Here is a 13,444-nt window from a genome sequence, read left to right as displayed (position 1 = left end):
CTTAGACTAATGTAAGACTAAACTGTGGTTAACTGTGAGGCTTCAGATCACCTTGCAGCCATGTCAGAAGAAAGCAGAGATGACAATGTACAAACCCGAGGCTTACAAAAACACACACACACACACACACACTGCTTATCACTGCCTCCTACTGTAGCCTAAGAAAGATCTGTTGTGCTTTATTCATTATGATTTACCTGTTGCTTTGCTCTGCTGTTTTACTGATTGTATGTGATTGAATTTATTTTACTTTTTTCTTTCTCCAATGGTGACCTGCACTGGGAATACTTGTGCTGGTCCCCAGGCATGGTCTGAGGCACATGATTCAGCCACCTGCTGCAGCTATATATAAATGGAGGTCTGGCCAGTGCCTAGATGACAGATATAGTGGTACCTTGGTTTACAAACTTAATCCGTTCCGGAAGTCTGTTCTTAAACCAAAGCCGTTCTGAAACCAAGGTGTACTTTCCCTAATGAGGCCTCCCACCGCCGGTGCCCTTCCACCATTCAGCTTCCGTTTGTAGACCAATGTAAAGTTTGCTAACCAGTACACTACGAACCAAATAGTTCGTAAAGAAGTCTTTTCTTAAACGGAGGTACCACTGTACTTGAGAAGTGGTGAGTTCCATCGTGTATGAAAGGTGGTATACAAATCTACTAAATAAACAACTAGTGTGGGGTACAAAATTAACACGTAATATGTGAAATAAGACTGCATGTGGCTTTCTGCAGCACAGTTGTGCTTACCGCTGCCTTGCATGCATCCTCCAACTTTTTCTTGCTCACCTGAGAAATCATACTGTGCTAGGAATCATCAGGAAAGAGCAGGATTCTCTCCTCTATGGCAACAAGCAAAAATGAACAGTATGCTTATGTAAATCCTGGCCATTGTCCCAAAGGCTATGATCATGCAGTGTATGCACACCTGGCTCTTTCCATAAGCTGCTATGGGAGCCTCATTCCCCCAGAATTGTGTGTCCACTGTAAGTACAGTATGCACAATCACTGACATTGATACAAAGTGACACATACAAATATCCAGATGGGTAAACTGTTGTTCACGCAGCCATGAAATTTCATAAAGGTGTTTAAAATATTCACTGCTGTTCTCATATCCAAAAGCATAGCCATAAGCCTGCTGACATTTCATGGTTTGTTAATAGAGAACACTTTAAATATAGAAAGGTACACATTACACATTAAAGGCTACACAGAGTCATGCATGAAGTAGATGGCACTCCATAAATGCAAGAAGCTTTTAATGGCTCATACACTAAAACGAAATATTCAAGATTATATGAAAGTTCAAAATGTTGCTCGAGAAACAAAAGATAAAGCACTGAACTCACAAACAGATGTCTCAATCAAGCCCCCCACCCCACCCCTCAAAAAAACCCCTACAAAACCCTGGGGGAAACCAAGAATTTCCAAATTAAGCAGACATGGTAATTTCAGAATAAAGCGAATGAGAAAATAATCCAGAAGGATAGGTAATATGTGAGTTTAAAAGTACTATACATCTTACATCCTGTTCATGGTGCACCGCTGGCACATAAACAACAGTGTGTCCATTCATATTTTTCTGTGAGAAACAAGAATTGAGAATATACAGATGTACAGTGTGGTTGGAGGCACATTTACAGAGCAATCTGACATTTTAAATTTCTTGACTTTTGCATGCAAGCCATCACCACGGGGGTTCCCCCCGCCCTATAATCCCCCAAACCCTGAACAGCTTTCAAACATATTTAAAATCAGCTTTCACTTTTTTAAAAATGAGAGGGAAAGACATTTTCTCAAAGTTATTCTGGATGAAAATCTCAACAAGGGTAAGGACAGGGTAAAACACATTTCCTAGACATCACAAACATATTGGTTGGGTACCAGGTAGCCTCCACAGTTAAGAAGCAGAAGTCCTTGTGTCAATTACAACTGCAAAGTGAAAACCAATACAGTGATACCTTGGGTTACAGATGCTTCAAACTCCACTAACCCAGAAATAGTACCTCGGGTTAAGAACTTTGCTTCAGGATGAGAACAGAAATTGTGCTCCGGTGGCACGGCAGCAGCAGAAGGCCCCATTAAGTAAAGTGGTGCCTCAGGTTAGGAAGAGCTTCAGGTTAAGAACGGACCTCCGGAATGAATTAAGTTCTTAACCCGAGGTACCACTGTACTGGCAGTGCGATCCTCTGCACATCTACCCAGAAGTCCTGTGTGTGGATAGGAATGCAGTCTCACAGCTTACAGCCCTTGCTCTTTGAATGGTCATTACAGGAACTGAGGACTAAACTACAAGTGAGGCTAGGGGAGCTGCATCAGGACCAGTCTATGAGAAGGTTTAATTAAAAAAACACTTTTTAACCCATTCACCAGATCCTGAAAAAATATCCTCCCCCAAGCCACTACAAGCCCTAGGAGTGAAACATCCCCTGGCACCCGATGTCTAGAGCAAGGATAGTCAACATGGAGCCCTCCAGATGTTGCTGGACTCCAACTCTCATCAGCCTCAGTCAGCATGACCAATGGTTGGGATTTATAGGAACTTAGTCCCAAACAATATCTAGAAGGCATCTCATGGGCCACTCCTGACTTTGAGCATTATAAAAACAGAAACTGAGGAAGTCTTTTCTCCGGGTAAGTTCCCCAAGTTCAATCGGTCAATTTTGAGGATTACAGAAGGACAACTCAACTAAGCCAAAGTAAGCATAACAGAAATAATAGCATATTGTTTTCCTGTTTTCCCCTGCCTCCATTCCTCCCCCCTTCATTTGTTCTCTCCCTTTTCTCTATTTATAGATCATAAGCCCTTGGAGAAGGGACCTGTCAAAGCTGCTCATTGTAAAGCACTCTGTACATAGATGGTGCTACAGTTTTATGGTTTTTGGTTTAAGTGTGGTTATTTGTTCTACATTATCAGTGGAAGTGGTCTACAAACACAAACAAATAAATGAATGAATGCAGTGTACCTTACTAATCTGGCTGCACTACGGGTTACACATTTTGTACATTATGTGTACATATTTCAGCTGCTATACTGGAGTAAAGAACAAACTAGAACCTTCTCACGAAATGCAAGTGTGCAACTGTGTGCTTATGAATATGTTTTCTTTAATGTTCGAGAAGAAACATGTGGAGGTACAAAACCCATATTTAGGGAAGTGCCTTTTATTAGGCCAACCCAACTGCCCTAATTTTGGATTTTTTAAAACGATGGGACACCACAACAACTTTTACTTTTTCATGTGAAGTTACAGTGCCCAGAGTCCTACAAGAAGAATACTGTAACAGTTTTCAGAGGAAAGTTCAAATACTTCTTAGAAGAGAATGCTGTGGAGCTCAGAACTAGATACATATGGTAAAGGGTCACTAGCCCATTGTGTTCATTTTCACCAGTTATTGGCACTAAAACGACAGCTCACTGGTGCTTAACACCACAGCGGTCATTTGTCTGTGTAGTTGCCATAGCCTGGCAATTAGTTAATTTTAAAAAACCCTTTGCATCATGCTCCTTGCTCAAAATTAACCCACATCTTACAGTATTCATTCCTTGGAGCAAATCCTTTTACATTCCATCAGTTCCAACATACTCCAATAACCTTCTCCTTATAATTCCAACTGTTTCCCATCAAATCTCCTCTGCAGTTTACAAAGCTGTCTTTGCAGTTGTTTCATAGCTTTCAGCATAGCTTTCGCTCACTTTTTCCACAATCTTCCCATTCGGGGAAGAACAGCCCTGCTGGATCAAGCCATTGGCCCATCTAGTCCACTATCCTGTTTTCACAGTGGCCAACCAGTTGGCTGTGGGAAGCCAGCAACCAGGAAGTGAGCGCAACGATTCCTCTCCACTCCTGCAGTTTCCAGCAACTGGCATTTGGAAGCATCCTGCTTCCAACCAGAGCATTGTACCTTTCTTACACTTTAGCACTTTCATTTCTTTACAGTCTCTCATTTATAGCTGCACCCACTTTAGCTTTGCCACCTGTTCAATTATATCCAATTCCATGGAACTTTCTTCTCAGCACCACATGCACTCCCTATTGGAGAACACTTCTCCAATAGCTTCACAATGGTGGGTTGCATCTCAGGGATGGGCATTTGCAACCCTAGACAGCTCCCACCTATCTACTATAATAGTGCAAGGATTGTACTTGTGAAATGTCATCTAACTATCATGTCACTGTTGAAAACTTTAAAGATATGCCGTGCTTCTGTCATCCTGCAATGAGCACTATCGTTCAACCTCTAGATTTTATTATTCTGTAGTAAAACCCCAGTCATTAAGAGGGGGTCTTTTCAGAGATTCCATTTATTGGCATTCTAATTCTGCTTTCTAGACTGTCGTTCCGCAACAGAATATTTCCCTGATCTTTTTTATACCAGAGTTTATATCCTATTCTGGGCATTAAGACACAAGCTTATACACATTCACTGGGGACTAAGTCCCAGTGAACCTAAGAGGCCTTTGGAGTAAACCTGCATAGGATTGGACTGTAAATTACCTCAGCACAACTGGCATCTTACTCATGCTCTAAGGCACTTCTCTTCAACCTACCCCTTTGGCATCTTGCCGCCAATCTAAGGTGCAACGTCACCATATTCATATTGCATATTCTAACTTCTTTTTTTAAAAATAAAGTAATTGAACTCTCTTGTTGTTAAGAAAAGTAGACCTTGTTTAGACTGTCAAGGAGGCAGACACAAGAGAAAGGAGGAGGAAAAAGTTAGGAAAGCAGAACAGAGACGTAAAACACATTTAAAAGTATTCCTGTAATGCATGCTGGGATTAAAGTCAAGTCCTGGTTGTGAAAAAGGTCGCCTGAGGTTTCCTCCTCTTGTTTTTTCTGCCTGTGTCAATTTTCTTTTGTACATTATTTTGTGAGCCTTAAAAAGCAGCTGAAAATACTTTAAAATAAATAAGACGACTTTACAACAAAAACCCTCTTCCTTTAAGCATTCTATTAATTCCACTAAGCACCACTATCATCCTCTCTGGCCCACATACTGCTTGTTTCCTTTCCTTTGCCTCTCTTACATGGCCTTAAGGTCAACTCTTGTCATTTTCAGCGGTCACTCCCAGCCGCCCCCTTGGCTTTCTTCTGGCGTCTAACTTTCCGCTACTCCTGTTACCCCCACCCACAAGGCTTCGAGTTCTTCTCCACCAACTTTCCGCGGCACATATCAAAGTCGCTCTAACTTTTTTCTGCCAGCACCGTGTCCATCTGTGGTTCACCGGAGCCACAGCGCCAAATACCATTTTTTTTTAGTAATCCGATCTATATTCCTCACCAAGACAACCGATACGCTCCTAAACACCCGAGTCTTAAGCCTGTTTCGTCGGTGAATTCGGAAGGAGAAAACTTTGCAGAAACATTCAAGAAGCTTTTTTTTAAAAAGTCAGCTTAAGCAACAAGATGTAACCAAATGGACCCAAGGCAGCAAAAGTGCCCGCGTCTTCTCTCCCCCCCACCCCGACGTAGATGACCCCAGACGCTCCTACGAGAAACGTGCGCCCCTATCTAGATCTATGCCGCCTGCTCTAGGTAGACCGATGATGGAGTAAGGTGCCAGTTACCGGAGAGGCCGAGCCGTTTTTGCAGAGCGGTCCCCTGAAGATCCCTTTAATGCCCCGGTAGTGCCCGTTGCTGAGATGCCTGGAGCTGATGACCAGGTAGCACGCCATGCGGGTCCGGGCGGGGTTGAGAACGGGGCAGTGGGTCAGCCCGCCAGCAGACGCCGGATCTGGAGGGGGGCGCGTGGCGGAAGCGGACGGGATCCTCTGCAGCAGCAGTGAGAGCCGCCCAGCGCCGCCGCTCCTCCTGCCCTCGGCGGGAGCAGAACCCCTTAAGGCGCAGCAGCCGCTACCCGCCCGCCCCCGGTCTCTCGCTCATCCAGCGCCCGGGTTCTCGCTGCCAACAGCAGGCTGTGTCGAAGGAAGCAGCGGCGGCGGCAACAGCAGGAGCAGCAGCCCGAGCGCACTGTAGGGAGCCGGGGAGCCAGTCCACATGCTGCTCCTCTGGGTAGCTCCGCCAAAGAAGAGACGGGGAAAAGATGGAAAGAGCGAGCGCGCAACTTGGCGGGAGGATGGGAGGCGCCGCCGCCGCCGCCGCGCTTCCTCCCCACCCACCACCCCCTTTCTGGACTCGCTCCTCCGCGCTCGCTCTCTTCAGAGCAGGTTCCTATGGAGGCACGAACAGCCAGAGGGGAGGCTCTCGGAAGCAGCAGCAGCAGCAGCGGCTCCCCATCGCTTTTCCTGGCGCCGCGGCGAGGGATGGAGAGATGAGTCCCCGCCGGCACCACAAAGTCCCTCGCACGCCGCTCGCTGCAGGCTGTGCCAAAGCCAGCCAGGGACTCCCGCCGCCTCACCTTTTAGCGCGCGCGAGCTGGCGTGGGAGAGAGCCGCGGGGGGGGGGGGGACGGAGGGCGCGCGCCAAGCAGCGCTTGACCCCCCTCTGCCCCAATAATGGCCGCCCAGTGGGAATTTGGAAAGGGGCAGCAGGTGGAGGTCGACGGTCCCGCGTTTTTCCTCCTTCTCCTCCTCCCTCCCTCCCTCTCGAGAGAGCGGAGGGGAAAGCAGTCAGGCATTCGCCTCAGTGGAGGAGGCGGGAATCGCTCAGACGTGAAGGGAACCCCTGGCAGCTCTCCCCCCCAAAACACACACACACACACACACGCCTTGGGCAGCTCAGGGTCTAGGAAGGAGAGTCACATCCTGCGCCGCTCCACTTCCTCAAGCCTCTTCTTGCCGTCCCTAAATTCATTGAGGCGGTGTTGTTTTCCTTGGAGGCTGGGGGGCTTTGAAACGCTCCATATCCACGTCAAAAAGACGGAGCAGCTGTCCTAAGAGGAACGAGATGGAATCCCGCATCTCCCCCAAGACACGCCGGCGGCCCCGCCGCCTGACAATCGCTCCGCTTCTCCTTCCTCTCGCTCCGTTTTCCTCTCACGGGGCCGCCCTCATCATCCAGCGAAAGGCGCCGCCAAGAACTCCCCTTGAATTAGCTTCCCTGCCTCGTCAAGGAGCTTTGCCTCTCGCGTTTCCCTTCAGCTCCGGGCTGAAGGCGCGAAATGCCGGCGCCAGAATAAGGCCCGAGATCGGAAAGGATTAGTGGCAGAAAGAGGCGGGAACGGAAAGGATGGCAAATGCTGGCTGGAACTTCCAACTCTTGCTTCGCGCTATAAAACCTCGCTTCGCTTCGTTTAAAAATAAGTTAACAAGCGCATCACAGGGTGTGTGGTTTTTTTGGGGGGGGGGGCAGAGAGGGAACTGAACTCTTATGGCAGCCCTCTTCGTCCAGGGATAGTTTGTGCCAAAAGCTAAAACCTGTGGGACACTTGTATTATCACATGCCCTCTCCACATTTTTCCTCACAACAACCCTGTGAGGTAGGTTAGGCCGAGTGGTAGGGACTGACTCCAGGTTAGCCAGGGAGCATCATGGCTGATTTCAGGAGGGCCAAGGTGGCCCTGTGACTGTGGGTGCCTGGGGCTGCGGGTGTCATGTGGTGGCACCGAAATTTGTGGAGAATTTCTTGGGTGCTCAGGCACCCAGGGCCCCAGAGAATTGGCAGCTATGGGTGATTTGAACCTGAAGTCTGACTCATTATTACACCTGGCTGGTTTTCAAATGCAGGTTGTAACCTATAAACAGCATAAAGAGCCCTGCTGGACCAGACCAAAGGCCTATCTGATCCAACATCCTGTTTACCTCCTCAGAGGCCACCCAGGTGCTGCGTGGCCCACAACCAAAACTTGAGTACAGTAGCCCCTCACTGTCATTCCCCGGCAATGGGCATTCAGAGGCATCCTTGGGACCGGGCTTTTTGAGGGAGCACTTCCTACCACATGGGCCTGCCCAAACACTTCCTTCTTCATCAGTGATTCTCCTCTGGACCGCCATCTGAAGTTAGGCAGATGGAAATAGGCAGAACTTTTTCTTGAGCATGGTGTCCCGCATATGGAATGCCCTCCCCAGAGACATTTACCTGGTGTTATTCTTGATATGTTTTGAGCACTAGGCAAAGACTCCCACTTTTGGCCAGGTATTCCAGTACATTTTATAGTTTGGTTGTTGGGGTTTTGAATTTTTATTTTATGGCTTCTGGATTTTACTGTTTTTAGTGAAATCAGCATCTGCAATGTTGCATTATTCTTTTATTCTTTTTATTCTTTTGTTTTCATGACTCAAAATTGTACACCGTCTCAGGACTTTTATACTAGGGGATGGTTTATAAATTCACCAACTGTTGCTGAAGTTAATCAGGCCCTGACATTGTACACATTCTTTCATATACTAAAACCTTTTTTTTTTTAACAGACTTTCTCAGAAGGGAAAGTTGACTCAGACTACAGGCAGCACCTCATTTCTCTTTTGAGAACTGCTTTATTGCTTTTTAACCTGTGGTTATTTTTATTGTTGTATACACCACTATGAAAGTTTGAAATGTTTAACAGCCCATAAACATTCAAAATAAACAAATAACCATGCAATCCTGCACATGTCTATTCTGAAACAAGTTCCATTTAATTCAATGGGGCTTATTCCCAGTTAAGTAGGCATAGGATTGCAGCCTAAATAAACTGAACACATTTCCCTCATCCCCGAGTAGGTCAGATGTTGGGGGAAAATCTCTACAGAGCTGCTTCTACTCAGAATACAGTTAAATGGAGTAATAGTCTAGCTGCATATGTTCATATGGAAAACCTTCCAGATTAGTACATACTGACATTTCTAGACAGACCTGAACCCAATTTTTATTTCTAGAAGTATTTTTATTTCTGTTCCGCAATCTTTGCTAACCACAAGCCCAAGACCAACCAAATTGAAAGAGATGAGGAGTAATTCATTTCCCAACACCATGCAAAACATTTTCCACCAATATTTTCTTCCACATGAGTATGAACGCACAGTAGAAATAAAGCAGAATCTCTAATAATGAAAGGGAAACTAAAAAAATTAGAGGATTTCAGGGATAATCCAAGTTTTTCAAATAAAATAAAATATCAATTTTTTACTTGTAATGATCATCACATCCACTACCCCCCCCCCCAATTTCTGGAAGGTAGGTAGGTGCCTGCATATAAGGAGCAATTTACAAGCTAAATAACTGACACAGTTTTGCAAGCATGAAATGCTTCCAACATTAAAGCAGTTGAAAACAGGTTGCTATTTTTCTCCTCTGCAGGGTATACACACCATCAATCTCATTTAGCTTGATATGCAAACTCAGCTTCCTTTCTTCAATACACAAGCAATGTCTCTGCAGCCCTAGTGTAAATACTGCATATATTCAGCTAATTTGGTTAAAGCCCCCACACAGTCTCAGCAATTAACTGGAGGCAACCCATTCTCCCAGATGTGTCTATATAATTATGAAACTACCACCATAAACAAAAATTGCACAGGAACACATCCTTTAACAATCAGAATTAAGCTAAAGTGTGGCTGTACTGTTAGGCCCCCATAACTCCAAACTCCAAACAATTCAAAGTGTTGGTGCTGACCTTCAAAGCCCTAAACAGCCTCGGCCCAGTATACCTGAAGGAGTGTCTCCACTCCCATTGTTCTGCCCGGACACTGAGGGCCAGCTCCAGGGGCCTTCTGGCGGTTCCCCCACTGCGAGATGTGAGGTTACAGGGAACCAGGCAGAGGGCCTTCTTGGTGGTGGTGCTCATCCTGTGGAACGGCTTACCATCAGGTGTCAAGGAAATAAACAACTATCTGACTTTTAGAAGACACCTGAAGGCAGCCCTGTTTAGGGAAGCTTTTAATGTTTGATGTTTTATCGTGTTTTTAATATTCTGTTGGGAGCTGCCCAGAGTGGCTGGGGAAACCCAGCCAGATGGGTGGGGTATAAATTAATTATTATTATTATTATTATTATTATTATTATTATTATTATTATTATTACTACTACTACAAAGTATTTTTTTTAAAAGATCATGCTATTTATGCCCTTTGGCTTTAATTTGAGACACACATATCATTCCGGTCATAATCTGTGCCAAAAGTAGCTCACTTACCTCCTGCCTAGAAATATAATTATGGTGAAACTTTTAAGTTCAAAGAAGATGAAATGCTTTGTGGAATTATACATGTTACCAGTACCATACATGTAACCTGCCTACTTTTTCCACTGACCTGAATGCTTGAGATGCAAAACTTAAAAGCCCATCCGCAACTGCAAACTTGCCATTCATAGGTACTCATTCTCTCAGAATTATGGTGGTAGGGTTTTAAACATTTTGAAAAATACATACTGTGCATACATCCACCAAGAACTTTGATGCTGCATGTCCTAAGGTATTCATGGGAAACCTTGATGTAGGATTGATATGTAGCTGAGAGAATGAAAGATCAGAAGCAAACTTCTCTGTTTACTTAAAGATAGCAATCTTTAAAGATATCAAAAGTGCTATGATTGAATTGGTGTATTTGTTCAAAACCAGACTGCAATTTATTTTTTAAAAGGAAAAGGTTCGGACTATTAAGACCCTTAATTATTACCTTTTCATTTTCCTCTTAATGTAAAGTGGGCATGGTTGATTACCTTTTCAAACTAACACTGGAACAATACTAATAATTCATGCTAAGCATGCCTTGTTCAGTTTTCAGTTTGGGCTCATGTGCAAAAGAGAGAGAGGAAGAATACTGGATATTGTAAGCTATTTTAGCAAGGAGCAGAGTTGATTAAGGCAAGAATGGAAGATACAGATGGGAAGCCAATTCTGCATAGGGAACTCTGCTCCTGACCTCAGAAAAGCCTCCTGTGGCAATGACCTCATGGGTTATTTATACAGGGGTGATGTGCATTGATACAAATTGAACCTGTGTGATATGAACTGCACACACATGCCCCTTATCAGTAGACATTGGAAGTTCAGGTGGAGCATATTAGAACTGTTTTGACTAATCAGGAATAGTGCTAGTATGAGGTTGCCTATCTTGTTTTGAAGGAACTGTCTTTTAAACTGTCGTTTCCCCTCTTCATCTTGTGAAGAACTGCAGCAACTATGCAATGTTGATATAACTTGATTTATTAAACCTTTAACTGGCAATAGGCCCAATCCATCAAAAACTTCTTTGCAAGGACCACTAACCTGATTAGAGCTGCACAAGGACTTTTTGTTGTGGGAAGTGATCCATACATTTAAAAAAAATCTAAACTTAAATCTATGGATAATAGATAACGCTTTTGTTGAGCAAAGTCTCTTTATACAACATATTTTACTGTACAGTGGCCTAATGGTTTCACAGAATGGCAGTATGGAGAGAGGGAGAAAAAGAAAGAAAGAAAGAAAGAAAGAAAGAAAGAAAGAAAGAAAGAAAGAAAATATACTGCCACTACTTGGTCTTATTTTTTTATCTCTGTAGGGATCAACTGAAATTTGAACACTAAGATAAATTAGGCCATTTTATAACCCAGTAATCTCCAGGGAGCAAGATAATATTGCAAGCAGCTTGATCATATACAGATCATATACAAGCAGAATTACTTTTGTGTTGCAGTGGCTACAGTGGCGTTTGCATGCAAAGCAGCTGGGGCAAAGCCAGTTTACTAGGCTGATGTTAGTGCTCCAGAATAAGTGTTAAACTCCTTAGGATGGTAAGGACCATGGATAGCTCCTTCTCCCTTTTCTACCCTCCCTTTTCTTCCAAGCTTCTTGTAGCTCTATAAAACCTTTAAGCATCTTCCCCAAAGCTCTGATACTACCTTTCTTGCCACAGTAAATGGTGTAGGGGGCCAAACCATAATATTAGACTTTAACTACTATTTGGAATGTATTTGGGAGATGCCGTTATCAAAAAGAAGAAGGTGCTAGCTAGATGGACAAGCACAGAATAATTGTGACAGTATGTTAAGACAGTATGTTGATACTGTGGTCTTCCTGTACCTTTTTGTTTATCAAAGGCAACCTGTGATTATAATACCCGCAAAGCTCTCTAGCTATCAGTATCGTTGCAGGGAGCATTTCTTACACCACCACACATTCTTATCTACTACATTTACTTTGAACCAAGGCAGTGAAAGGTTAGGCATTAGAACAAGGGCTGGAGCAGAATAATCACTGCAAAAGACTCACTTGCTCAACTGTCCATTCAGTTTTAAAAAGGTTTTTATTACTGTTATGAATAGTACTTAGCATTTGTTATCATGAATTTACCCCATAAGCTAATTAATCCTCACAGTCTCTTGACGTGAATGTTATTATCTCCATTTTACCAACCAAATGCTAAATCCTTATTCAGCTAAAATGTGTGCTGTAATATTAATGTCTGACTCTGTAACAAAAGATGGGAAAGCAGCAGAAGAGATGCTGAAAAGTGACCTAATTTTTTAAGGGAAAATCATCTCTTCATTTCCACTTAATCTCGTGGTATCCAACAGAGAAACCACATGGTCACATGGTAGACTTTCCCCCAGCAACCCAGCCACCTTCACTGCTTTTATATAGAGGGTCACGAGACTTTGAGTACCTTTTATTTTCATTTCTTTTTAATTATTATTTAGAAAATGCATGAGCCATCGTTCAGTGTAAGGTCCCAGTTAAAAAAGGGAGGGGCACAATAAAGGTTTGCATTGTCCTTTCACCTTTCCAACAGTTATGGACCGTTTCTGCACATTTTGGTTACGGGGCTATATCTCCTGGCATTTCTGTAGCATCCAAGGGTACTGAAAATGTCAGAGAAAGAAGTGCTACACCCCTGGCAATTCCCATCATGTTTTTATTTACTCTACAGTTTCCATGCCCAATTAACATTTATTAACTTAACAGAATTCATTACTACAGATTACCACAGATGGTGATGGCTACTAGCTTAGACAGCTTTTAGACAATGGGTGGAGGAAATGGGAAAGAGCAGGTCTATCAATGTCCTTTTGGCACTCATTCAGTGCTTCTTTTTTCAGGGGGTACTCAAAGGTATGCAGTACTGGGACCTCTTTTTTGTTGTTAAAAAGTGTGGCACTACTTTCTTCTTCTTCTTTTTCTCCTCCTCCTCCTCCTCCTCCTCCTCCTCCTCCTCCTCCTCCTTCTTCTTCTCTGGCGATCACTCGTAGCCGAGTAAGATTGTCTTCCATAAACACAGTTTTAACAATGAGTCCGTAAGTGACTGTGGAGGCCAGTTCTGGATCCACATGTCGTTCCACAGTGGGGACACTGTTTTCTGGGTGGGAGCTGATCACAGTGTGGATTTGCCAAGCGTGCCTTCCTCCTAGCACGTTTCTCCCTTGCGTCCTGAGTTCGAGTGTCTTCAAAGTGCATGACACCTTTGGTAAAGGCTGTTCTCCAACTGGAGTGCTCACAGGCCAGTGCTTCCCAGTTGTCAGTGTTTATACTACATTTTTTTTTTTTTTTTAGATTTGCCTTGAGACAGTCTTTAAACCTCTTTTGTTGACCACCAGCATTAGGCTTTCCATTTTTAAGTTCGGAATAGAGTAGTTGC

General features: G+C 44.0%; 1 protein-coding gene across 3 annotated transcripts in view; it reads right to left on the bottom strand.

The window, feature by feature from the left end:
- The window catches only part of ZNF804B (zinc finger protein 804B), a 305,937-nt gene that overhangs the window by 204,536 nt on the left and 87,957 nt on the right, over window positions 1-13,444 (bottom strand). Inside the window, exon 1 of one of the 3 annotated variants that reach the window (XM_083467605.1) lies at window positions 5,573-6,613. The exons of the other annotated variants lie outside the window; for them this stretch is intronic. Coding sequence (XP_083323731.1) covers window positions 5,573-5,680 — 108 coding nt within the window. The 5' untranslated portion in view covers window positions 5,681-6,613. Of the gene's footprint in view, window positions 1-5,572; window positions 6,614-13,444 lie in introns of those variants that run through there. 3 annotated transcript variants of the gene reach the window in all.

Source organism: Podarcis liolepis (assembly GCF_965112155.1).
Source record: "Podarcis liolepis genome assembly, chromosome: 12".
NCBI classification, from domain to species: domain Eukaryota; kingdom Metazoa; phylum Chordata; class Lepidosauria; order Squamata; family Lacertidae; genus Podarcis; species Podarcis liolepis.
Note: the sequence above shows the minus strand (reverse complement) of the source record. Positions and strands in the feature narration are given on the sequence as shown.